The sequence below is a fragment of the Cyanistes caeruleus genome, chromosome 6 (assembly GCF_971803275.1).
Source record: "Cyanistes caeruleus chromosome 6, bCyaCae1.hap1.1, whole genome shotgun sequence".
In the NCBI taxonomy this organism is placed as follows: domain Eukaryota; kingdom Metazoa; phylum Chordata; class Aves; order Passeriformes; family Paridae; genus Cyanistes; species Cyanistes caeruleus.
In genome coordinates this window covers 5,150,174-5,176,225 of record NC_141706.1, presented here as the reverse complement: position 1 = coordinate 5,176,225, position 26,052 = coordinate 5,150,174, and the positions used below count along the sequence as shown (strand labels likewise).

The following is a 26,052-nucleotide window of genomic DNA, read 5'->3' as shown; positions in this document are numbered from 1 at the left end:
TCATTCCATGGCATGCCTGGAATGTCACTCATAGCATCCAGCTGGCCAGAATCAGATGGAATCAAGCCCAAGGTGAGCACACGTGGATACGGGGCTGTTCTGTCCCTGCCCTATTGGAGGTGCTAATTAGAGATGTGCTGATCAATAGGGAGTTACTTGCTTTGTTCACTGCAACAAAATAATTTTAATTATTAATCTACTACTTTAATAATTAAGTTAGTCCTTTGTTTGTTAATTAAGTTGTGGTTGGAGACTTCAGAGGAGTCTTGACAGGCACAGAAGCCTCTGATTGTTTGGTTGGGTTTATTTTTATCTCCAGGTATAGCCCCCGTTAGCAGTCACAACCCCATGAAGGGTCACTATTGTTTGCTCTGGCTGAGGGGTCACTTGTCCTGCCTCTTGTTTGCACCAGTTTGGTGATGATGGATGAGGGAGGATGGTTGTTCAGCTCCTGCTCCAGGCAGGGTCACCTGAACCACAGAGTGACCCAACCCAACATCACACACACTGTCAAACGGAGAAACTTCTATCCTGCGTTACGGGAAACTTAGAGAGAAAAATGCCATGGAAAAGACTCAAAGGTGAACTCCATGGAAAAGTTTAGAGGATTCTGACAAATCTATTCCTTCCCCTGTGCATGTTAAAGGTCTGTTAGGTTGCATTCCATGTGTTCCAAGGCACTAGGAGCTGGTTTGCCATCTCTTTCAGGGTCTCAGAAGTGCCCTTGGTGGGTTTGCCAGCGGCACCAGCTCCCGAGGGACATTGGTCACGAGTCTCCCATGGAGTGAGGTGACAGGGCTCCCACAGTCAGTGACAGGTGATGAGTGTTACTTCCTGGCTGTCTCCTGGGAGTTATTCCTCCTAATGCAGAGCTGAGCAGGCCCAGGGGGCATCACTGCAGTGCCATCGAGGGCAAGGAGCTGGTGGCCACAGAATGCAGCTCTTCCAGAAGGAAACCATGCTTCCAGTGAAAGCCAAGCAGGAACTGAGGCCGGATGTGTATGAGACGCTTTGGGGTGTGGATGGTCCGAGACACGGCAGAGACCTCTATAGTCGAGTTAGATGTTAGTAGTTTATTTCAGGGCGTGGGAGAGAGAGAGAGAGCCTGCTATGAGCCAACAGATAGAGCTCAAAGCAGGCTCAGAGGGAACAATACAAAAGGGGGTAAAATATGAATACATGAGTTCAAGACTTAAGATTGCTATGAAAGAGAGTAACAGAACAGAAGTGAGAGAGCTGGGAAAAAAGGGTAAAGAAGAGCAGGAAAGAGCAGGAAAAAGAGAGCAGCAAGAGTGTAGAAAGCGTGAGGCAAGAATGCTAAGAGAGAGAACTCTCTTTTACAATTGCTTATATAATCTATACATTGAATATTCTATTCCTTCACTAACCAATCTTTCTAAGTATACTAATACAGTAATATTTGTGTGTGACCTATAGAAATTGCTGCTTTTGCATGCTTTTAGTTATCTCAGGGTCCTTCAGAGCTTTCCTTATAAGGCTGGGGAGAGGGGTCTTAGCTTAGTTTTACTGGGGGAAAGAATGTGTTCTGGCATACCAGAGTGGTTTCTTTGAATTATTCAAACCGTGCTTTCATTTGTATTTCTTCCTTAGCCTTTCTGGCTAAAGAGTCGTATTTATAATTTCTTTCTAATTCTACCTTCCCAACAAGGATGGGAACAGAAATTACCTGTGATACTCCTGGGAAGGAAAAAACAGGCAACTCCTTCCATTCCCATAGCAAAATGCTTCCCAAAGTAATACTAGAGTGTTTGGAATGGTTTCTGCTCACAGTTAAATGCAGATTGCCTGTTGTCTAAAACTTGGAGACAATTAGTTAATTGGGAAGACTGTCTTAACTGAGCCCACAGTAACACATCTCATTTACTGGGTTTCTTGCATACTGCATTCAGATGCAGCAAAGACAGCTCCAAAGTAGCACCTCTGGAAAGCCCCCAGTGCCCTGCTATCTGGGGCAGCTGTGCCCCAACCCAGTGAATGACAGCTCAGAAATGCACCATATAATCATGTGGGAACTGTCTGTTTGCAGATGAGAAATTGAGCACTTGCTGTTTTTAGAAAAAGGACCACTCAAGACATCCCTTTTCTCTTCTGCTTCCAAGCAAATTCCCTCCTGGAAAGCAACAATCCTGTACAAAATCATTACTCATAAGACTGTAATTTTCTGAAATATTCTTTTTCTACTCTCCAAGCCTCAGTGACAAGCATCACCTGTCCCAGTGGCTGCTGTGTCTGTCGCTGCATGCAAGTTTACATAAAGGTATGAAGGATTTTTTCCTGAGGCTGGAAATGGTTTTTGGCAGGAATCATGTGGCTTCACAGGAAATTCTGGAGCACTAGCAATAACATTATGGTGCCTCTGTAAGACCCTTGTTAAACACGAGTGAAATCAGTTTTTGGGTTTAAAATTATCAGGGATAAGGGGAAAGGAGGTTGCATAGGTGGATTCACCCTCACCTGGCATATGGCCATCTGGAAATGAGCTTGGTACCCTTGTCTGGCATGTGGACATCTGGGAAATGAGCTTAACAGCTTTTTCCCCCAGACTTGTATCCATGTCACCTCACAGCCCTGTTAATACCACCCCAGAAGCCAGAAGATTAGAAATTACTATTATTATTATCCGTGGTTACATCAAGCAGCAAGTGATAAAAAAGTGGCTTCACTTGGCAGTTTCCAGTGGGAAGAGGATTCAAGCTGCATCCACTGGCCCTCCCCTTTAACACCTCACTACAAGGATCTGGGGATCCCTTCCTTCAGCTGCCAGCTCTCTTCCTTCCCTCATCCCCAACAAAGACAGCAGACCAGAGGCAGAAATAGACCTTTAATGAACTATACAAAAAATGACCCAGTGGTTCCTCCTGCCCAGTGGTTCCTCCTGTGCAGAGGGCTCAGCAGAAGACGTGCAAGACTTTGCGGAAGAAGTTCCTGAACTCGGCGTTGAACACGGTGTAAATGATGGGGTTGAGAGCACTGTTGACATAGCCCAGCCAAGTGACAGTGCTGGTGACTTGAGGGGGGATAGAGCAGGACTTGCAGAGAGCCCTGGTAATGTGCACCACAAAAAAAGGTGTCCAGCAGAAGAGGAAAACACCTGCCAGGAGGACAATAAAGAGAGAAGGTGATGTGAATGTTCAGAAGGGTTTAACTTAACAAAGCCTGAGCCAAAAAAAAAATAAATATACACAGCTCAAGCACTCGGGGAAAAGGCAGCAGTTGTGCTGACATGTGGAGCTGGGCTTATGCCCAGACAAAAACTGGGATGTCTTTCCTGTCCTAAACATCGATGAAAAGTCTTAAGTCTTGCTTTAGCTTTGAACGTAAGATATTGGGAGTCACAGGTTTGCCTTGAAGAGAGGGTGGGTTATAAACCTTTCCCAAGCGTGGAGGTTTTTGGCACTGCTCTGGATTCACCCCGGTCCTGCCAGTCTGAGCACTGTGTTGGGACAAGCTGGCACATTTCCCACCCTCCCCAGCCACCCCTGACAGCCACTCACCGACGACGACTGGCAGCACCCGCATGGCCTTGCGCTCCCGGCCGTTGATCTTGGCCCGCTTGTGCCCGTGCCCTGGGTGCGGGTACCTGAGGTGCGGGTAGGACACAGTCTGGATCCCACTGTTCATCCCACACTCCCCAGGGAGGCCGGCACGGGCATAGGGGCTGCTGCAGTCCAGCAGCCCCAGCCGGGTCTGCTCTCTCTCCATCAAGGTTGGGGGGTGATACAGCTTCCTGTTGGCTCCGTAGATGCAGCCTCTCAGCTTGGCCTTCCGGGCTTCTTCCCAGCGCTTGAGTCCTTGGAACATGCCACAGTACAGCACCAGCATGACAGGGCATGGGATGAAGAAGGAGCAGATGGAGGAATACACGATGTAGTTGTCATCCTCCAATTGGCACAAGCTGGGGTCCCGGTCTGGGACGTTGTTGAGACCAAATATGACTGGGGATGCCACAGCAAAGGCGAATATCCAGGTGGTGGATATAAGGATCAGCTGCCGTAGGTCGATCTGTCGCCGGTTGTAGTTGAGTGGGATTTGAACAGCGATGAACCTGCCAACACAGCCCCGGGTGAGTCAGTCCTGGTGTGGTGGTGGCACCACTGGTAATGTAACCGAGGGGCTCCAAGCTCCTTGTCACTATCCTTCCCCCCATTAATTTACAAACAGCCGAGGCCTGGGCTACAACCAGAACAGCCAAGGGACAGCTCTGGCTCATCGCACAATGGGCTTGGCCACCACTGGTGAGACACATACCTGGTGGTGAAGGACATTAGGGCAGAACACCCTCCTTAGGGGAGGGTAGAATCCCTGCTTGGGACACTGGCAAGGGCCTATGGAACCAACGTGCTGCCCAGGCACAGCCAGAGCAGGAAGCCACTCACCGATCCACGCTGATAGCACACAGGTTGAAGATGGAGGCTGTGCACAGCATCACGTCCATGGTCATCAGGGCATCGCACAGCACCGTGCTGAGGGACCACACTCCTCCCTGGAACTGAAAAGATCCCTGGTGTCAGCAGATGCTGTGTCCTTTAAAATGACAGGAACATGGCCATGCCTGGGTGCCTCAGCCACTCATGTTTCCTACCCAAACAAGCAGCCCAAAGCTGAGTGCTCCTCCTATGGCACAATGCTCCCAGCAGCACATGGGAATCAGCCCCACACAGAGCCCACAGCCTGCTCAGGGCTTGTGGTTCTGGCCCATCTGGAGAACTGAGATCTCAGACCATCAGTACAGCCAAGTGAGTCATGCTGGGCAGAGAAATGGACATAGGACATTGTGCTGCCTTGGGTGAGGGCAGGTACCTCCAAACTCCTCAAACCCCCCTGTTCAGGACCCCAGGATCTCCCCAGCTTGGCAGTACTGACTGCACAACATCCTAAGCTCAGTCCCCAAGCATGCAAGAGACAGAGCACAAAACTTCTCTTCCATTCCTGTGTCCCAACCGCTCCAACCCATGGTGTGCAGATGATGTGAATGGTTTCCCTGTGTTACACCACTGTTCCATCCTGGCAGGCCACAAGTCCAGCCTCTGGATACAAAGTCCAGGCAGTGAGTAACAACCTCTGATTCTCTCCCCTCGGTCACAGGCACCAGGGCAGAGCAGCAGACCAGTGTTACTCTGAACCACCTGGAAATGTTGGCTCTGCCATCCTTGGTGATTTTCAGATCAGTCATGTCTCAGCCAGCAGCACAAGCTCTGCACAGCCTATAGCAGAGGACAGGCAGCAGGACAGACAGAAGGACAGCAATGGCTGATGCTGGTACAGCTAGAAACTACTTGCAGTGCTTTGTTCTAGTCGAGTGCATCTCACCCAGGTACAAACCCAGCTTGTTCTTTTAACATTAAAGCACTTTTTAGGCTGACACAGAAATAGATCACCTCGATCCCATCCCTTTGCTATTATTCCCATGAACTCCTTGAGCACAGGCAGAGACCTATCTGTTTGCACAGGTAAACCAGGAAGCTCATTAGGCTGTCACCACAAGGACAGTAGGGAATTCTTCCTCTGAGTTTGAGAGAGAGGAAAATTCCACCATCCTTTGGGTCCCTCTGCAGAGAGAGGTTCAGTTAAAAACCCAATAAAATGTACAAATAAGTATGATTTTAGCTTGAAAAAAAAGTGTTCAGTAGCAATGGCCCCTTGTCATGTCTCACTCAAACACTTTATTTTTATATTGCAAAATACCAAACATTATCTGTACTCTCTATATGCTTTTATTAAAATATGTATGATAAATACTACTACTGTGTATATATGTTGGTACATGTAATATATTTTATTTTCTTTGTGTTTTTATCTACAGATAATGTGAATCATCTAATATATATATAATTTATTATATATTTTTATCTTTAGAAAATGTGCTGTGTTAAAATTATTTAGATATATATATATATAAATCCCAGGGACTTTTTTCTCTATAGCAATAGCCAGCCAGTGCTCATAGAGTCTAATGTTGCTGCCATTTCATGTTGCAGGTTTCAGGAAGCAGGTATGAATTTTTTCCTGTACTGGTGCTAAACAACAGGTTCTGGTTTCATTCATCCCAGCTCAGAGTGCAGCCACGTGGGGAACACGCTCCACAGAGCGCCGGGAAAGTGCTGAACCCCCAGCCCCTGCCAGCAACAGGGCAGGCAGCTCTGCAGGGATTAATATCAGCCAGTAATGATGTCAAGCACAGGATTATGATTAGAGGAGCTGTAAAGCCAAAGGAGTCTCTGAAGTAACTGTTTCGCTATTTTTGTACAGCATCTTCTTGAGATACCTCCAGGGGAGCTCGAGTCAGACCTGAGGGCTTCATTCAGCCTCTTCTCTAGCACAATGCAGCCACTCCAAACTGAATTTGGACCTGAATCATCAAAAACCAAATTTCTGCCAAGCTCGCTGGGATCTTGACAGGTTCAATTCAGCCTATGAGAGAGAAAATTTGATTTTGGGCTGCAGTTTTCCAAACCTATTTGTGATTTGGGGGAACTAATTGATTCTGAAAAGGACAAGGATTCTCAGCTGCAGCACCTTTGGATCATGTGAGATTAAAGTTGGAAAATGCTATAAACCCTTCCCTTTCCCCACCAACCCTCAAGACTCTGGCTTTGGGGAAGGTGCTGGGAGAGAACTTCCCATTCTAGGGTGTTTGTCACCTGCCCACCTTGGCAAAACATGCCAAGGACCCCTCTAATGGGAGAGTAACTTTGGATAAGAGGCTTTGCTGGACCATGTGATTAAGGAGTACCTAATTCCAGGAGGCTGCAGCAGATTAGCCCATCAAGGTACACAGTGTAAAGATTTATGGATCACAAACAGCTCAAGCTTCCTTTAAGAAGTGCTCCAGAGCAACTGCACCTTCAGCGGCTCTTTGGGTTCTCCACTTTTCCAGAATACAGTGCAGAAGTTTTTAGAGGATGGTGGATGGCAGGAGACAGACTTGGCTTCTTAAACACCCCTGCAGCTGCCTTCTTAGTCAGCCCATTCTGTTATCCCTATTCCTAAGCACAGCTGATTTGTAAGGAAAACTCTGCCTTCTAAACCAGCCTGATGCCAGCAGAGCTCGTGAGGGCAGGAGCCAGGACAGAACCCAAGGCTTTAGTCCTATTTCCTCTGATATCAGCTCTTGTCTCAGTCCTGCAGGGAGCAGCAGAAGCCTGAAAGGGAATTAGGAGATGCCCAGCTGGACTTTGAACAAGCACCTGCCTCAGAGCAGCCATGGGTCAAAGATATGGCATGGACTGAGAAGTCTGTGACATGAGTTGGAATAGTCCTTGCCAGTGGGTAAAGTCCAGCATCAGAGTCAAAGAATTGGCCCCATGTCCACTGGAACCTGACTTGGGGCTTTTTGTCATGAGTTGTGACAACTGTCACAGTCCCCAGAACACACAATGGAGCCTGCAAGGGGAGAGGAAGAAGAGGGAGTGGGACATAAAACAGAGGTGCCTCATGTCTGCTCTGATGTTGTTTCTTAACTTAAATCATTGAGGTCAAAGTTTTTCAGAGATCATGAGCAAGCCTGATCATCTACCTGAGACATTAAGAGGACCAAGAATTCCAAGACACCCCTCCCCAGTTATTGATATCTGAAAAAACACCAAACCCTAAGCACTGGTTAGTAATTGCTGGCCTGTCTCACCTTCCTGGTACTTTGTGTGGCTCAGACATCAGCCAGACCCAGAATAACATCTATTTCCACTAGAACGGTAACATTCTAGGAAAGACTAATCCCAAATCCTACTGCAAACAAGCTGATACACATTTACAGAGAGACAGGGAAATTTGGAGAGGGTAGAGGTCTGGCCTCTCATTAGAGGAGCTGAATCACAGGCACACAGAAAATACTGTAAGAAAATAGATAAATTGTTACCAAACCAGTGATACCCTGAAAGTTTTAGGCAGAACCCATCACCCTCACCAGGATAAGAAGATAGCTCATGTGGTTTTTATTGGCTGCTGTGAACACTCATCTTCCCTGACCTGGAGAAGGAGCCAGGTAAACATGCAAATCTGCTCAAACTGTTTCCTCTTTTCCATAATCACTTACACAGGTCTTAGTGGCAAAGATGTTTACATAAGCAACACCCTCAGCTCCTGCCAGCAGCTTCCTGGCTCAGGCCTGTTCTGCAGCTCTGCTGCTCGGCAGGGATTAGCAGAGAGCTGATCACAGGAGCAGCAGGTACAGGTACAGGTGTGCTCCACAGCACAGTCCACATGTGGAGCTTGTCCTGGTGCCTGCACCAATTGCTGGGATGCCTCCACTTAATGAGGGCTGTATAAACTCCTGCAAGTATTCCAGAGTCTTTGGGACTCCAGCCATTGTCACAGTCTCTAGGAAGAGGAAGCAGTTACACACAAGGCAAGCCTCTGGAGCCGTGCAGCTCCCTCCCAAAGCCACCCAGAGCCAAGTGATATCCTTCAGTATCTCCACAGCACTGTAGCTCTGCCTCCTCAGAGCCCCCTGTTTCAGTGCAACCAATGCTCCAGGCACTCTCTGGGATCTTCTCCTGGTTTCTCTTCATGTCAAAGCAGAACTCTGCTCCAGGAGTAACAGTTAATGCCCGGGAGTGCCCCAGGCCATCTCCTTTCCCCTTGCTTCTCTGCCTCTCTGGCACTGGATTAATTGCTGAAAAGTGCTTGACACACTCATCAGAAAGCCAAAGCTGGCAGAAGAGCAGTGCAATTTCCCCATGGAAGTTACCATTGCCTCTCCCCATCATACTGCTAAGATCTGAGATTCCCAAGCAAGCAGGAAGGTAAGTGCCTTCTGTCTACCAGGGCAGGCAGCTGTGTGGTAATTACAACTAGAAAACATTGGAATATGTCTTTGTTCCATATTTGGATGAGTCCAGTTGAAAGAGAGTATGTGTTTTGAGAGTATGTATTGCTGCCAGTGTCTGAAATGAGCTTTCTTAACAACCAGAAATAAAAGTCAAGATCAAGGACTCTCCCACTGTGCTCCAGTTTCTGGAATGGCAGCAAAGGATCATCCATATCCCACAGGAAGGAATCCCATCCCCACTGGGCCTTGGAGGAGATCTGTTGTTTCTGAGGATGTAAGGTGTCACCTCAAAAGCTAAGTCCCTCCTGCTGTCTTCTAAAGCTCTGATTAGGAGGAATGTTTCCAAAACTGGAACACAAGATGCCACCTCACAGGAAAACAGCACAAGGTGAATGAAAAAAATGCTCAGTTTATTGCTCTGTTCCTGCTAAAAAAGCACAAACCCACCACCTCAGCTGGTTTTTGAGTTTTCCAATAGGCCCCCAGAATCCACCTTTACTGTGTCAGGAGTTGTATGAAAGTTTAAAATAAAACAAAAACCCCACACCAAGAATGAATGTTGAGGTGAACATTCAGGACCATCCAGACCATATTTTCAGTGGCTACCATGTTTGGTACAGAGTGCAAGCTGAAACCAAGCTAGTTCTAAAGAGCAATCAGGACACCCTTCATCTTGCATCCCAACATCTTATTCTGAGTTTTGCCTCTAAGGAAAAAAAGACAAAGAAAAGAAACCACAAAAATTCTGTCCTCTGGCATGGATTCAGTGGTTACTCTCCCTTTTCCTTATTTCAGAACAAAATGAGCTGGAAATCCTGCATCAGGAGGAGACAATTAAAATGAACACTTGCAGGCTCTGAGCCTACAGCAAAGCTTCCAGGCATGGAATGAGAACTGCTGCAGTGCTGGAGTTGCTCTGCACATCAGAGACCCACTGCCTGCTTGAGGGGGCTGTGACTGCTGCACCGTGCTCTCTCTCTCTGTTCAGCACTACCCACACCTGCTCCATGCATTCCCTCCGAGTGCCAGGAGTGCAAATCCTGTGCTGTTTTGTGTATCTGAATGCCTGCCTGGCTGCAGGAGCTGCAGAGGATGAGAAGGAAAGACTTCTGTCTTACAGCACCTTCATTGCCCGTGTTTAATATCCTGGGAGCAGAGACATGGAAGAATTCCCTCACAGAACTGATGTTTATAAACAGCCATGGAAGTGAATATATCAAGTGTCACCACAAGCTGGACAACCCCAGTTTTTAAAGCTTGTACAGGTATGAACACCTTTTACCTGAGAATCCAGAACTTGTGGAATGTCTGTGATATTCAAGGAAAGCCCCACAATACTCCTGCCCCATTGGAAGCATTTTCAGAGGTACGCCAGAATACGTTAATCTGTATTTTATGTAGTCCAGCAAAACTCCTACCTGAAGGCAAAAGGAAACCACTCTGGAGTTGATGACTGCCCACAGAGAGACCTGGGGACTGAAGGCATCGAGTGACAACAGAAAGTGGAAGGAAGAAAAGGGATACCAATTAGCAAAAAGTAGCTGAGAAGAATGAAGAATGTGCCTTTCTAACCAGCAAGACTGAGGTAATGAGGGAAAAGCAAATCCACCAAAACCAAGAGCACAGTGGAAAAAGATGGGACCTAATGCTCCAGTTCTTCACTGGTTCTTCTCATGGGTCCCCAGATGAACCTGCTGTCACACAATACCTGTCTCCAGAGAGGTCACAATGTCCTGCAAAATCCTAGGCCAAGGTAGAGACCATTCTAAGCCCTAATCTTCAGCCTGCCTTGCTCAGGTGAGCACACACCTGCACGGCCATGGCCTGCTGAGCCATGGGGTGCTCTGCATGGCTTGCCAGAGAGGACAAGAGGGGAGATGCTCTTCCACAGCTGGGAAGAAGATTCACACTACCAGCTACCACCAGGATGGGTAGAAAAACCTGCTATTTGGCCCAGTGGATGTTTCCATCCTCTTGAGCAGGGAAGAGCCACCAGCTGGTACTAGCAGGTTCTAAAACATCCCCCTGCAAGCACAAGGGTTTATTCCACCCTGGCAGTAAATGTTACAGAGAGACACTCGGGAGTGTCTGTTGTTCTTTCCCTCAGCTGCCACAGTTTTGGGGGAGAACAGGTCTGGGGAGTGAACAGCTACTCTGCCCCATGTCCCTGAGCTGGCTCTCCACGACTGCCATCATATGCTGGGTCAGGCCTGTGCCAATCAACAACCTGCCAAGCAAAGCCACCTGGGTGCAGGGTGACCAAATCCCATCCAGCTCCCGGGAAAGACGGCTTCTCCTTCTCAGCCAACACGGAAAGTTGTTTCCTGGCTAAAGAAACTAAAGATCTCCCTTTATCACCGAGATCTGCTCACTTTATACCAAACAGAGCACAGCACCTGTCTCTTCCTATCCATTTGCTGACGGTAACCTGGCCACCGTGCAAGCCAGGGGACAGGCACCCCGCTTCGCTTCCACTCGGGGCATCTCGGTTGGGACGGGGATCCCAGGAAGCCGCACGGAGCCGGCTCCGCTCCCCGCACCCCGCGGTCCCGCAGCGCTGTGCGATGCCGTGAGGCTCGCAGGTAAGAGCCGGAGGGTCTGACCGCCACACCCCGGGCACAGGGCTGTCCCGGGCCGGCGGCGTGGCGGTGGGGAGCAAGCCCGGAGAGCGGCTTTGACCCTCGGCACTTGTTCTCTTGCCCCCCCGCCGCCTCGTAACCTGCAGGCTCGGCGGGCACACAAGCCCCAGCCCGCCGTGCCCCCGTGTCCCCGGGCTGTCTCACCTCGGAGTAGACGTAGAGGGGCAGGACGAGGAGGGCGAGCAGCAGATCGGCCACGGCGAGGCTGACGATGAAGTAGTTGGTGGTGGTCTTGAGCGCCCGCTCCGTGCAGACGCTCAGACAGACGAGCCCGTTGCCGCCGACGATGAGGAGGATGAGGAGGATGCCGAGCACCAGGGCGGCGATGCTGTGGCCGGCTCCGGCGGGCGGGGGTCCGGCGGTGCCGTTGCCCATGGCCCCGCGGCGCTGCCCCCGCAGCCCCGCGCACGGAGCCGGGCCGGCCGCCCGGAGCTGCCCGCCAGCCGCGGGAGGAGCCTCCGCCGCCGCCCCGCCCGGCCCCGGCCGGGCCCCGCGGGGACAACTGGGTCACCAAGCGGCTTAAGGGGTGGCCGATGCGGGGGGGACAGGCTCCCGGTGTGCCGGTGTCCCGAGCGCTGCAGAGGTCTTGCTGCTTTCTCACATGGTCTCGCTGTGTTCTCGCATGGGGCTGTTCTTTAACCGATGTCAGAGGAAAGAAATTGGAATCAGTACAGATCGGGTGAATAACTGGGAAATTGTATTCCGATGTATGTGTAGAATCCATTAATGTTTAGCAATTTGTAATTAAACTGAGTGAAGATCCAGACAGTCCATAATGAAATTTGAAGGTAGTGCCAAGACAGGATGCTGCGAGCATCTTGGAGCGCAGAGTAGGGATTCAAAGTGCTCTAGATAAGTTGGCAAATGCAGGATGCACTTCAAAAGGAAGCTTGCCCCTTACCCATGCTTGGGGAGGAATTACAACTGCAGAAATGTAGGATACAGGAAGAAACCAGATAGGCAGCAAATGTGGGAGTAAAGATGGGGTGGCAGGTCATGAGCTGAACGTGGGGGCTGAGGTGTCTTACTACAGAAAATGAGAGAAAAATGCTGTTTGAGGGGTACCTATGCACCTGCAGGATCAGGAAGCACAGGGAGATGTGACCTCCCATTTCTAGCCCAGATGACTTGGAAGATGGGGGAGCTGATACAGACTCTGTGGGCATCTCTGCAGCTGTGTCACCAAACCTCAGCCCAGATGTGAATGCATTCAGGTCAGCCTAGTGTTTGTGGAAGGCAGTGGGAAGAGAAGGCATAGCAATAAAGTGACATTTATACTGCATGGAAGGGAAAAATACTATATTGGAAGCTTTCTATGAGACAAACTGCTTCTAAGCTCTGTTTATAGGCTACAGCTATCAGAGTTTCATCCAAACCATTGGGACTTGTGGGAGAAATCCTCTCTCCAAACCCTGCCCTTGCTGCCCCTTACTCTTTTTTTTGGAAAGGGTCATGGTTACCCTTCAGCATGTGCAGCATGGAAAGGCCATGGTGTCAGCCACAGGACACAGATCCAAGAACTGTCCTTTCCTTGGACTGGACTAGCAGCAGCTGATCCACACAGTCTGTTTTGCCCAGCTGCTGTGGCTCTGCAATTTCATACATGAGTAGGGGAAAATTCCCTTGGTTTAAGCACTTGGACAACAGTCTGGTTGTCCTCAAATTCTGCTTCCAGAGGTGGGGCTTCCAGGTCATTTCTAAAGCCAGCAAGAATACCATGTCTTTAGTACCTGTGGTTTTGTACCCCCTCCTCTCCCATCCCAGGGAAGGTTTCCCATTCTCATGTTGATCCCAATACCCATGGAATTGTTTTTCCAGTCATCTCCCTCTTCTACTGTGCAAAGACAGGAGAGACAATTCCACTTGGCCTGAGTGGGACCAGGTCTTGCTCTAGATCTGTCTGTCGCCAGCACTGGAGTGGGTACACACATACTTGTATCTCTGCATTCCTTTTGGGAATGGTTTTGTGTTAGACTCAGGAGAACACAAGCATGGTTGCACATCTGCCAGGTTCAGAGCTCAGTGATACCTCATCTGCTGGGAGGTTCAGACAAGGAAGATGGTTTCCATCATCTGGTCACAGCTTTTCCTATCTGAGTTTGATCCCTAAAGCCTAACTCCTGACACAGTCCTCGCTCAGTGAGGGGTTGGGACAGCAGAACCACTTTCACTAGAGCCCCTTTTATTCTGAGAAATCAGCTCAAAGTAGTAAAAGGGGGCCCTGAAGTGCATTAATGAAATTGTGTGGACAGAATACTCTTGATTTATTTATGTTTAAACCACCTGAGCAGTTAAGAGAGCAGGATGGAAACATGACTGCTGTCCTCTTGGCTTCCCACAGGGATTAGTGCCATTCCTCTAATCCCTTTTAACAGTTAATTTACATTCATTATCTCAATTTTCCCTGTGGGCTAGTGCTGAATGATTCTTAATTCTCAGTGTGGAAGCTCATATTCCAGACTAACAGGGCCTTAATCCTAAACTGGTTTAATCCTGGAGTGGATTAAACTAATGTGAAATAGTGCTTCTGACTTCCAGAAGTGAGTAGCCATGCAAACCACTAATTAGGACGATGCTTCCATGGCAAACAGGCTACAGACATTAAACACAACTCCTTTCTTAGGTAAGAGGAACTGCCCTCCTAGCAGAGCAGAAGGGAAGTTTGTTTTAGATCAGCATATCCAAAGAAGTCATGTCATTCCACTGCACAAAAAACAGATGACAAAGGACAGAGTCATGGGTCATGTAAAGCAGGGGGAGTTATGCCAGAGTGATGAACTGGGAATGCTTAGAGCACCTTTGGAGAAGGTCTGATGTGGTTGGTGTTTTGGAACAACTCTTTTTTGTTTGGATGCACAGCCTGCAGTGTCCTCGTTCCCCATCCTGCTGTGACAGGAAAGCACCTGTGTGGAAGCACCACAGCTGCTCCTTGTGTCAGGAAAAGGGCAGCACCAAAAGAACACCCAAACCAACAAACCAGTGGGAAATCAGTCTTTTCTGAGTGTCTTGGAGTGTTTGGAGAAGAAATTCAGGATATAAGTGGAGTGGTTTATGGTTGTGGTGGAGCTGGCCCCCGACCAAAGGAAGCTGGTCCTCTGCCAAGGAGCCAGGAGGAGTCCTACAGAGACTCTCCCAGGATAAATTAATGGAGAATTTGATTCCCAGCCAGTTCAAAGGATCAGGAAGTTTGTGAAGTGAGACATCTGTCAGAGTCTCCACAAGGAGATGGAACTTTTATCACCATAATTTTTCACATCTGAGGCACTACTAATTTCAATAGAAAAGGGGAACAATGTGGCCGCCAAAGTTTCAGGACAGATGTGCCAAACTCAGCTGATGAATAGTGCCCTGATAGCATCAGCTCTCCTGGCTGCCTTCAGGTTCAGGACAAAGGGAGGAAAACATAGAGCTTTCAAGGCCAATTGTATTCCTTTTATTTGCCATATTCAGCCGGGCAATTCTCTTTGAGACACTCATCAGCAACAAAGCCATCCTGCTTTCCAATTTCCTGTAGTGCATTTCTCAGAAAAGAGGCAGAGGCAGCATCCCTCCTCTCAGGTGAGCTTTTACAAGAGAGGGAAGATGATGGCACAGCTCTCTGGGCTTTCCAGGCTCTCCCAGTCCCCCAAGAAGCTGCAGGGATTTATTTACATGCTGAATGGATCTTGTTACATTTACCATTCTGGTAAGTTGTGATAAATCCATGTAAGATGTAAAAACTAATGCTGGTGGTCAGCTGTGGAGGTGAAACTATGGAGGAAATAGCTGCATTTTCCATCTCTGCTTGGAGTCAAGTTGAGATGTTTTTGTGGATGCCTGATTTCAGTTTAACCACATGAATGACCTCACACAAGGGTGACCTGATGAGATACAAGGGTTTGTGGCACAGGACAGATCAAAATAATATAACTCAAGAGCTCCTACTGGGTTTAAAACATCACTGAGCTTATTAGAGACACTTGTTGGGAAAAATCTCCTCAGCAGTGGGAGAAGTGGAGACAACACAAGGAGGAAAGGCATGACTGGGAGCAGCAAGCATCTTGTAAGTGCACCTCCCTCCACACTCATCTTGCCAAAGCCTGCTCCTGTTTACTGAAGAGGGGACCCCTTCAGGTCCCTGACAAAGTCAGGGAGGGATGAGCTGAAATGCAGCCTGAGCAGCTGTGTCAGGTGCTGGGATGGCACACCTGGGACAGCTGGCCCTGCCAGCCAGGACAGTGCACATTGTTCTTCTAATTCAAATTAATTCCCCGAAGCGCTTTCTCCTCTCCCCCAGACACACAAACAGCTGGAGGCTGAGATTACAGTGCTGATGCCAATTAGAGCTGTGATAAGGCCAGACACATGGGAAGTGTGAGCGTGCTCAGAGCTCCTGTACCCCAGGTACAGGGAGCTTCCAGCTGGGCAAGGATGGCCAGAGCAGGCCTGGGGAGGAAGCCACCCCATCCTGTGTGGTCGTGCTGCTGATTAAAGGATCAAGATGTGATTTTCCCTGCACAACCCAGGCAGTGTGTAGATGGAATAATTTCTGCTGCACATCCTTGCTGGAATAAAGTAATGCCTTGATTCTCTAACACTAAAAACGTTGATAGAGAGTTTTTTGTTTTTCTTGCAGTTTTGGTGATGCCTGCACTGGGATATGTTGTTCCACCCTGGGAACATAACCAGGGAGCAGGCAAATATTTTGCCCCATTTAGGTGGGAAAACCAGCCCAGGGAAAACCAGGGGAGCTTTGGGAGGAGTTCCACACGGCATAAAATTCCAGCAGGCAGTTGATGGGGGTGACAGATTGTCTTTAAAAACTACTTTGGCCTTCCATGGTGACAGGAAAACACGATGCACTCATAGGTTGGGAAAACAGAGTTCCCCTCTTCCTGTAAAAAGACTGTGCCCTGAGCTTGGCTTTTCCTTTTCTGGATCACAGTGCCAGCCACAGTAAAACCAACCCTTCTTTCCCCCTACAGTACCCATTCCCAAGCAGGCAGGAAGAATTTCTTCTCAGGAAAAGCTCATGGAAAAGGTGGTCAGTTAATAGAAAGGGGCTGCCCAGGGAGATGGTGGAGTCCCCATCCCTGGAGGTGTCCAAGGAACAACCGGACATGGCACTCAGTGCTCTGCATTGGGTGACAAGGTGGGGGTCAGGCACAGCTTGGACTTGATGGTCTTGGAGGTCCTTTCCAACCTCAATGATTCCTTGATTCTGTGATTGGCTTGCAGGAGGGAGCCCTTCCAGATTCAAGGCTTGCCACAGGTGTTCCTGCTGCAGGATGGGCCTGGCTCATCTCGTCCAGCATCCCCAGGTAGAGCATCCCTAGGGAGCCACCCCAGGGGACCCTCTGGCTTAGCACCTGTCCCTGCTTCAGAGGGATGTTCTCACTTGCAAAGCACCTCTTATCCTGTACTCAGGAGAGCCAAGGCACCCTTCCAGTACCAAAGGTACCACTTCTGCACCAAAGGAATACTTTTCTCCTTGTTCTTCCCAATTCTTAGCAAAATGTTTTAAGCATTTGGGGACTTTTTTTTTTTTTTTCCCCAGTATAAGCTAAATTTATTTAATCTTTTCCTTTACTGCAGATTTCACCCAAGGGTTTGCCAGGAAGCAGATACATCTTTGACCAAAATGACTGAGGTCTGCTCCAGCACAACTCAGACAGAGCTCCTGACAAATGTTTTGCTGTCCTTGCCCTTGGATAATGCTGCCAGCCATGGATGTCACTAGCGTGTGACATTTTGTCCCTTACCTGTGGTTTTCATTCTAAACTGGTGCAAATCAAGAAAGGTTACACATATTTCAGTCAAACAGAGCAGGGGAGAAACACAGGCAATCCAAGCCACCTCAGGAGCAGGTAGGTAGAAAGAGAGACATATATCCTGGTTCTATACACCTTCTTAGCTTAATTTGCCCCTTTGAGATTGGGGTAAGTGTTTTTCTGAGGTTCCATGACCATATGGGACTTTCCTTCTTCTTCCAAGCCCACCTGGGCTTGCCTCTTCCTTCCATCCCACTCTTCACTCTTGCAGTCTAAATCATGGAATCAGGTGGTAAAGATTAAAACCACTCCTGAAAGCATCCTATGCAAGAAAGGAGCATTTAGAAGGCTAAATCCTCCAATCCCCTTATTCCAATTAGGGTCCTTTCTCTTACAGACCTGGGAGTGATGCAAGGAATCGCCTCCAATCTGCTCTGAGCTGGAGCAGCATCATCGTCATCGCAGTGGCGTGGGCCAGGCTCACCTGCAAACACACCAGAGACAATCCTCACTGCCCACATGGCCTCACACAGACACAGGAAGGAGAAAAAAGGAATGGGGGAGGTAGAAGTTCCTGAACACCCTGTAAGCTGATTAAAGGGTATTTTACGTAGGAAGGATTTAGCCATGCAGTTCCTAGTACCATCTGACCTCAATAAACACCCCTGCCATGGGCTGGTGCTGCCATTGCATGGGCCACAGCCTGTGCTGGGCTCCCCAAAGCTCAGCTGTACCTGGACAGCTCCATCAGGACTTGGAATACCATTGCTGGACATGTGTGGGGCATGACATGGTCCTCCTACAACCTTTTTGGCCTGGCTTGACCCCTGTGCATTTTGCCACCCCAAAGCCATGGTGCAAGGCATGGCTGTAAGATTTTGGGATGTGTTTTGGCCAGTCAAGGTGTCTCCAGGAAGAGCAGCTCCAGCAGATCCTGGGGTATGGGTTCTGGACAGGCTGGCAAGGATTGTGCAAACTTTGTAAGGACTGCCCTGAATAACTGGATAGATGGGCTTTCCTTGTCCAAGGCAGGAGCAATGATGTCCACGTGACAAAAGCAGCATTTATCCAGTCTGTTCTTAATGCTCTCTGGAAGGGGACTCTGAAGGCATACACACTTCTCCAGGGAAAAATCTTTTCTGACCTCCTGCATCAATTACTTTGGAAGGTGAATGGGAATTTCTCCCCTTCAGAACTCAGAATGACCCCCAGAGCTCTGAGTGCTGATTTTGGAGAGTCTGCCTGCATCCTCCTTGTGCTGTGGGCCAGGATAGGTAGCTCTGTGATGAAATCCTCTCTTTTCTAAAATGCAGTTTCTTGTCTTTACTTCCAACATCAAAAAAGGCCAGGCTCACATGTTCTCTCAAACACTGCCAAATTTGGGGCTAAGGCATTTAACGTGGTTCTAAGGTGCTGCCTCTTCACACTGCAGATTTGGTGACCCCTCCCATTGTAAAGAGAAGGAAAAAGACCTTCCTCAGTTCCATTCTCAACTCTGATGCCTTTGAGAGAGTGGTAACCAGAACCTGGGTGTTGAAGGGGGGTGGCCCCTGTGTTTCATAATCTTTGTTCTCTGTCGGCACGAGGGTGTGCCCAGGCATCAGCGTGGCTGCTGGGAATAGCCCTGGCACCCATGGCAACTGGATTTACTTAATGCATCAATCACAGGTCTCTCCACGCCGGGCATGTCAGTCGGTGTCAAGCCTAAGCACAAGTGACTGCACAAAGATCCTGATGGCTTTATACCTGGCAGCGTCCCCAGGGCAGCTCAGGGATGGCCCCAAAGCTCACAGATCCCTTCTCCATCTTGCCCTGGGGCATTTCTCCCTGCTGTCTTCAAGGAGTGTGTGTGCACAGCCTCACACCTCAGTGTCACCTGTTTGTGGCACTTTGCTGAAATCCTGTAAAACAGTTATGTGCCATGGACAGGTGAGTCAGGGCAGCCAGGGGCTGGGATCAGTCCAGCCCTGACTTTCTGCACCTGCAGGTGTGGCAGTGGTACAGGAGCAGGGGTCAGGTGAGGTCAGTCATTTCCTCTATCATTCATAGAGCCAGAAAATAGCCAAAAGCTTTTCTCTGCAGTGATGCTGCACATAGATAATGGGTTATAGATTACATCTAAATGGGTGATTTAATTCTGCTTTGTGCCTGCTGGATGCAGGCAGGGGGAATCTCCACTCCCCTGCTGTGACTTGGAGTGTTCACACAAATGGAGAATGGGAGAAGCAAAGTGCAAATTCACAAAGCTCCTTCCAACTGATATTGTTTGCAGGATTCTTTATTACTCCTATTTCCATAATGTCTCCTGATGAGAGCTTGATGTAAATTCTGGTTAAGGAGACTCAGATATTGTTTCAGGACTGAGGAATTAGTTTGGGCTCTGGTTTATACAGTTATAAATTTCAGCTTGAAAATGCTTTTGAGTTCTCTTCATGGCCCTGGATTTCCTCATCAGGGGCTTCCAGAGCTGCACTGGAGCTCGAGCCCACGTTTGTCACCTGCATTAAGGTGCAGCAGTGCTGGGCATGGCCACACTATTTTCTACCCCATCACCTTTTCACTCTGCCCCTGCTGCTGGAGGAAAACCCCATTTTTTGCTGCAAAGTAGTTATTCAGGTTACTTATTTCATGTTCTTCAGTCCCCAGAACCCTTCAGTGCCCTATTATATACCCTCTGCTGCCATCGTGGGGCCACTTGCTCATTCCAGCCTCTTCTCTGCCCTCATCCAGATTCTCATGGCAAAGCTTCCCCAGAGCTTGGAGGCATTTCAGAGTCACTGAGGTTGTTCGCAGAGGAAGGAAAATCACATTAATAACTTTTACCTCCCTACATGTTGTTCAGCCTCTGAAGCTGCCACCACCACTGCAGGCAGAAGCAAAGGCAGAAGGCTGCAGCTGGAGAAAGCAGGTTCAGAGAGGAGAGGAAAGTGGTTGGGAAATGCCTGGGCCAGAGCAGGTCCCAGAGGAGGAAATGGGCTCCCCTGTCCCAGTGCTGACCATGGCATGTCCCAGTGCTCCAGCCCTGGAATGGGACCTGAAGTGTCCCTGCTGTTTTTCCCTGTCCCTGTTGCAAGGCTCTCTGCAGCCTGCACTCACAGGCTGGAGGGCTGAGGTTCTGCTCAACAGGCCCTGGGGCATTCTTCCAAGGGAAAGATGATGAGGAAAATCTTGTTCCTCCCAGTCCTCTAGTCTTTTCCAATGAAAAAGAAAGTTAAGTAGATAAAAAGTGTAATACAGTTTGCATTTCTCCAGTTGGAAGATTAAAAAAAAATATTTATGGTGCTTATTCCTTCCAAGCTACTTTATACCATATAAAGAAGGAGAGAAAGGGTAATCTTATTTTCTTCCTCTATTTCCATGTCACCTTTAGCTGCAGTATTTGAGACCAAGCAAACCCCAGCAATGGCAGGGAATATATTCAGGATGTTTTCCATGCATATGTAAGTATGCTGGGTTTTAGATGCTGTGACAGAATCTGTACTTGTCAGACCCTTCCCAGCTGAAACCACAGTTCAAAAGGTGGTGTCCCCTCATGGAAAAGTCAGCCCTGATCCTACTGATCAGGCAATGCTTGCCTGAAAACAGTAATACGTCGTTCAGTACAAACAGAGACTCACTGACAGATCCTGGCAATCGCAAACATAGCCCAAGCCAGGATGAAATTACAAGAACAGAAGATTAAGCTCCTATCAAGAGGTAATTAAAGCCAGGAAATAATGATGACAATCATAGTGAATCAATTGGTACAAGGATGTTTGCCCAACAAATGTCATTATAGGCAGAAGCAGGAATTACTATCCATCAGCAGAAATATTCCATCAAATTGCTGTGAATGACCCGACCAGGTAATTAAAAGGACATTCCAACCCCGCTGCATTATTTGCTGTTAATCACAATTGTTCATATCCATATCTTTACCCAAATAATTGCTTCTGATAAGGCTGCAGATTTATAGGGGTCCCCGAGAGGAGCGGGCAGTGGAGCATCAGCTGCGAGCTGGGAGCCACCAGGCTTGGTGAGTCCAGCTGGGGTGGGGGGGCTGCCTTTCCCCCCTCACTTTGGGGGGTGGATTTCAGACCTCTGTGATGCCTCACTGAGCCATTGCTATGAGGCCATCCATGTCCTCAATGCTGGAACAGGGGGTGGTTTCCCTTCTCGGGGCTCCCAGGTTGGCTTGGGGTGTAGTCCTTTCAGCTAAAGGTCCCAGCTGGCCAAAGAGTTTGCAGTCATTGAAAACCAGCATCAATGGGGAGGAAATGAAAAGCTTGGAAGTATCCTAAGAAGGTTTAACAGCCCTTCAGTGATGACACTGGAGATCTACCTGCTCCTTGTGGTCTGGCTAATTTGAAAAAACAATGCAATCATTATTGATAGGCAGGAGAAATTCCCCATCACTAATCCTGACAACTTCAGCAAGCAAATTTGGTCTACCCAGGGGAGACAAAATTATGTCCAGAAAGAGAAAAAAGAAGTTGATCACCGGATTAGCAGCTGGAAAGGTTATGAAGAGAGAGGAAACTCTGGAGCCAGGGATGGGGTTTAAAATGGTCTCTTAAATATGGTGATCCCAGAGGGGTGCCAGCCCAGGGGAGGCCAAATGCTGAGATGAGATCCTGGGGTCAAGGGATTGTGTGACAGCTGTTGGGCAGATAGGAGGACAGGCTCAGGATTCAGGCTCCCCTTGCCCAAGGATGCTCTGGTTTTGGTGGCTGTTTTCTGCTCCTCCTGCATCCCAGGGCTGTGGAGTCTGCCTTGTTTGGACTCCAGTAAGATGCTGATCTTTGAAATGTCCTTCTTCTTTTACTATTCCATCCCCTCAAAGATGGATCAGGCAGGAAAAAACAACACTAAAGCTCCAGGTCTGTGTGAGATTAAGCTTATGGTACCTTCATCTGTTTGCTCTGCAGCCCCCATTAAATATTTGCCCTGTGGTTTACAGTGAATAAATTTCTGTATAAGTCCCTCACTCTTGTCCTTTCTCCTTGTGCCTCTTCTTATCTTGCAGCACCCCCAGAGCAGCAAACAGTCCCAGAAGGGTGGCTAGAAGGTGTTCAGAATTCTCAGACAGTCCTTTCATGTTCTTTGTACTGTTTAGCTTCAGAATAAAGTAAAAACCAAGTGGGAGGACTTTGATTTGGGGTTAGCCAAGTGCTGTCTTGAGAGATTGCAGGGCAGTGATGGCGGTTTGTTTCTTTGCAGGAGGAAGGCAAAAAATAAAGGAGTGTATTTATAAATTACAGGTCGAGTTGCTGTGTAATCCTTGAGGAAGGGTGAGCACCTGTGAATAAAGGGTAGAAATGTGCCATGGCTGGTGATAAACAAAAGAACTTTTTATTTCAGCAAGGAAACAAAATAGGAGGGCCTGCTGTGACTGCAAATCTGTGTTATTTCATTTTTCCTTTTTTGAAAGGTTAGAGGATACATGGATATGGGCACACACATGAGCCCTTCTTCTATATGTGAATGAATTTTATTTAGCACATGTGATTCTTATTTTTTTTTTTGTCTGAAAGCCCCTTGCAGATGTCCTCAGGTGTTTATCTCTGCTGGCAGGAATTCCTGCCTTATTTAGTTACAGTGGTGGTGTTCCCCCATCTCAGTGGGGCACATGAACTGCACCAGATACACACCAGGGTCACTTGTCCTGCTACTCACAAAACCTCAGGCTTTGTTTCAGGAGACAACATGGTTTCCATGATGACAGCTCTGTGGCAAGTAATTATTCCCATGATTGTCCTTTCCCACTTCTCAGCATCTCTGCCACCCTGGGAGAGGTAAGCATTTCTTGGGACCCTGCTCTCTTTTTCTCTGTGGTTTTTGCTCAAAGAGCCTGCTAGCTGAAAACCCAGCCTTTTAGCTGCCTTCCTGAACTTAATCTGCTTGCTTGTGAATCTTCCTCTCCCCTAAACAGATTTAGTTAAATGAATGCAAACACTGTAAATGTTTTTTCTTGCTTAAGAACGAGAACATTAATTTTATTTAATCTGTGAGGAAATTTGTGACTGCAAAACAAAACACAATTACAAAAACACTTTTGAGTCTGCTTTTCTCCTGCACTTGCACAGCCTGATAAAGGTGAGAGTTTCTGTTTCAAATAGCCTGGTCCCATGAAAACATAACCAGAAATAGGCAACCCTGTAAGTTCACCAAGTTCACCAAGGGAGTCGCCTGCAAGGGCTGGTCTTCACTGCCCTTATCTAAGTGCTCTTCAGGTTTGTGTCTCTGGATCTTTGTTCATTACTTCTCCAGCCTCTTGCCCTGCTCTTTTGTGCTGAATCATCAGTAACTTCACATTCCCACATCCTTGTGGTAAGGTGATTACATCAGCAAAAGCAAGGGCAGGTCGTTTTCCTGTGTGATGTTTAACAAAGATATTTTTTGAACTCCCCTTTTTTCCCATTTTTTGTGAAACTTTGCCAAAGCAACACAAATTCTTGCCCATGTGTGTTTGGGACTCTCTTGCCTTGAGGCAGCAGTGTTTAATGTCTGTTCTTGTGTGCTTTTAAACCATTCCTTTTGACCTCCCCCTTCCCTGTTCCAACATGCAGGACGGAGCGCCACGCGGACGGACTCTTCCACAGCGAACTCAGCAAGATGAACGGCAACGCTTACGTGCAGCAGCTGGTCAAGCACCTGGTGGGCCTCAAGGACAGGTGAGGACCAGCCACAGCCACCCTCCTGGGGCAGGGAAGTCTCCAGTGGGACGTGCCGTGGCTGGGAGGTGCTGTCCCACGTTGTCCCCACGCAGGTCCCAGAGGCACTCGGATGGGCTCTTCACCAGTGAGTACAGCAAGATGAGAGGCAACGCCCAGGTTCAGAAATTCATCCAAAGCCTCATGGGCCGCAAGCGCAGGTGAGAGGAAACCTCTGGTGTCCCTGTCCCCACCTCTCACTGCCACACTGGGCCAGCAGCTCCCACTGAGGCCATGTCTGTGAGCACAGCAGCAGGTACAACACAAGGTGCAAGTGCTGCCCTGCAGTGGTGGTGGTTTGGGGTTTTTAATTATTATTATTATTATTATTAATTATCTTCATCTAAACCAGCTCTCCTGGCCCGGTCAACACAGACATGCAGGGGAGAGAAGAAGTAAACAACCCTGAGGAACTTTGCTTTTTCTGGCTGTACCAGAGCTTTCTGAACACCAGGTAGGTGGGAGAGATTGGTCACCTCTGTGACTCTGAGCCCCACAATACTGAAGCCAAAAGAGGAATTTTATGAAGGGCTGTAGAATAATCAGTTGTTAAAACCAGTAAAACCCAGGGAAGTAAAATAATATATTTTCTTAATCATTTCCTAAGAGTTGTCATTCTGGATTGAAGCAATTATTCATCCCATTAGGAAATGTGATCTAATGGTCAAAATTGAAAGAAAGCCTTTGCTACCCTGTCTGGATTCAGGTGATGATTGAAACACACATCTCAAGATGGGTTGTCCCAGCACCTGGATATTGTCTTTTCCTAATGCCCAACAACTTTCCCTTAGATATCTCTTTCTTAAATCACTGAAATTAGGAGGAATAAGCTGGCCCTTGGTACCTCTTGTGTCCACAGCCTGGCAGCAGGCTGCCATGATCCCTCCATCATACACCCCCTCCTTGGAGTCATCCTTGAATGTCACAAGGTGGCCTTGTCACACTTCCTGCAGCCCATGCTGCCAGAAATAATGGACTATCCCTGATTTTTCCCTTCCCACAGCCGCTCGGACAGAGATGCCAGGGAGGCTGCTGCCATTACCAGCCAGAACCTTTGCCCCTTCTCTAAGCAGCTGTTTGCAGATGTGACAGAAGATACAGATGGTTCTGAATGAAGGTGAAGGGAAAGAAACGGCCAAGGAGACAGCTTTGCACATGTATGGCCTTGAAAATAAACAGGGAAGCTCTTGCTTAGGAAAAACTCTTGAGATAGGCAAATAAATAAAAATAATCCTGGAAAGCAGTAAAAAGCCAATGAAACCTCTGAGATTATGCAAAGTGAAATGTATGTGGGTGTGTACTGCTGTCAGTAGATGGAGCCTGGGTGAAGCACATCCCTCCACTCTGTGTTGGCATCTGACTGCCTGCTGCTGATCCCAAATAAAAATGGTTAACTGTGCCTGTGCCTTGGCTGCTCTTTGGGAAACTGGAATAAGGGTGGTTCCTTTACAAGGTCTTGGATTATTAGGAGTAATTAGGAATTATTAGGAGAGGAGCATTTTGCCAGGATTCCCCTACAGGAGGCATGGTGGTACACATGGCTGGGATTGGGGAGTGCCTACAGTACAGCTGTGCACAGAGGTCAGAATCAAGGCTCCATGTAGTAGGAACAAAGGCACATGTTAGGTCTCACTGCAAAGAAATGTTTTGAGAGCTACACAGCAGAGATACTCACTGTAGAAGTTGTTTCCTCTCCATTCTGTCCCTGGAGTTGGTGGCCCAGTTTCCTCAGAGTCACTAAAGACAAAGTTCCACGGGGAGTAGTTTGTTCCCCCCACTTACTGAGGTTTGTGTGCTGTCCCTGTGCCACACAGACAGATGGAACAGCCACGCCAGCTTTCCTGTAAAACCAGTGGAATTTGGAGAGAAGCTCTAAAATAAGGATCTTTAGCTGCAATCCTGTGCTGTGCAGCCCTGCCCAGCCCATCCTGCTCTGGCAGTTTTCACCATCTATGAGAGACCTGACACCTGCAAAAGGAGCTGTTCCCACTCAAATACACATACCTAAATACCATTCCCTTACTGAGGAGCTGAACATACCTTGGCAGTCGTTCATTTTGGTCCATAGGAAATCTCTGCTAGGTAAGATTCCTTTTGGAATACTTTTGGAAGGAGTACTGACAGCCTAGATTTCATTAAGCTGCTAAAAACCACCTGGCTGAGGTGCAGCATCCGAGAACTTC

At 48.2% G+C, this 26,052-nt stretch overlaps 2 protein-coding genes across 3 annotated transcripts; one reads left to right on the top strand and one right to left on the bottom strand.

Moving 5' to 3' along the window:
• Positions 1-2,825: 2,825 nt before the first annotated feature.
• On the bottom strand, positions 2,826-11,837 carry DRD4 (dopamine receptor D4). The gene is made up of 4 exons (XM_023928385.2): positions 11,572-11,837; positions 4,398-4,510; positions 3,516-4,066; positions 2,826-3,112 (listed from the first exon to the last, which is right to left on the bottom strand). Exons 1-4 carry the CDS (start codon positions 11,800-11,802, stop codon positions 2,910-2,912), a joined length of 1,098 nt encoding a protein of 365 aa, XP_023784153.2. The 5' UTR covers positions 11,803-11,837; the 3' UTR covers positions 2,826-2,909.
• Positions 11,838-21,147: 9,310 nt separating this feature from the next.
• LOC111930486 (uncharacterized) lies at positions 21,148-25,268 on the top strand. 2 transcript variants are annotated; one of them, XM_023928510.2, is made up of 6 exons: positions 21,148-21,192; positions 22,843-22,951; positions 23,726-23,830; positions 23,926-24,030; positions 24,222-24,323; positions 24,873-25,268. In XM_023928510.2, exons 2-6 carry the CDS (start codon positions 22,863-22,865, stop codon positions 24,982-24,984), a joined length of 513 nt encoding a protein of 170 aa, XP_023784278.1. In that variant the 5' UTR covers positions 21,148-21,192; positions 22,843-22,862; the 3' UTR covers positions 24,985-25,268. The 2 variants fall into 2 exon arrangements, with proteins under 2 accessions (XP_023784278.1, XP_023784277.1); XM_023928509.2 differs by having other exon boundaries at positions 21,165-21,192; positions 22,855-22,951.
• Positions 25,269-26,052: the final 784 nt, after the last annotated feature.

Coding starts and splice junctions, on each gene's coding strand:
- DRD4 (XM_023928385.2), bottom strand. CDS start 11,802: ATGGGCAACGGCACCGCCGGACCCCCGCCCGCCGGAGCCGGCCACAGC. Junction 4,067..4,397: donor TGTGCTATCAGCGTGGATCG/GTGAGTGGCTTC, acceptor CTGTGTTGGCAG/GTTCATCGCTGTTCAAATCC. Junction 3,113..3,515: donor GGTGCTGCCAGTCGTCGTCG/GTGAGTGGCTGT, acceptor TCCTCCTGGCAG/GTGTTTTCCTCTTCTGCTGG.
- LOC111930486 (XM_023928510.2), top strand. CDS start 22,863: ATGGTTTCCATGATGACAGCTCTGTGGCAAGTAATTATTCCCATGATT. Junction 23,831..23,925: donor CTGGTGGGCCTCAAGGACAG/GTGAGGACCAGC, acceptor GTCCCCACGCAG/GTCCCAGAGGCACTCGGATG. Junction 24,031..24,221: donor CTCATGGGCCGCAAGCGCAG/GTGAGAGGAAAC, acceptor CATCTAAACCAG/CTCTCCTGGCCCGGTCAACA.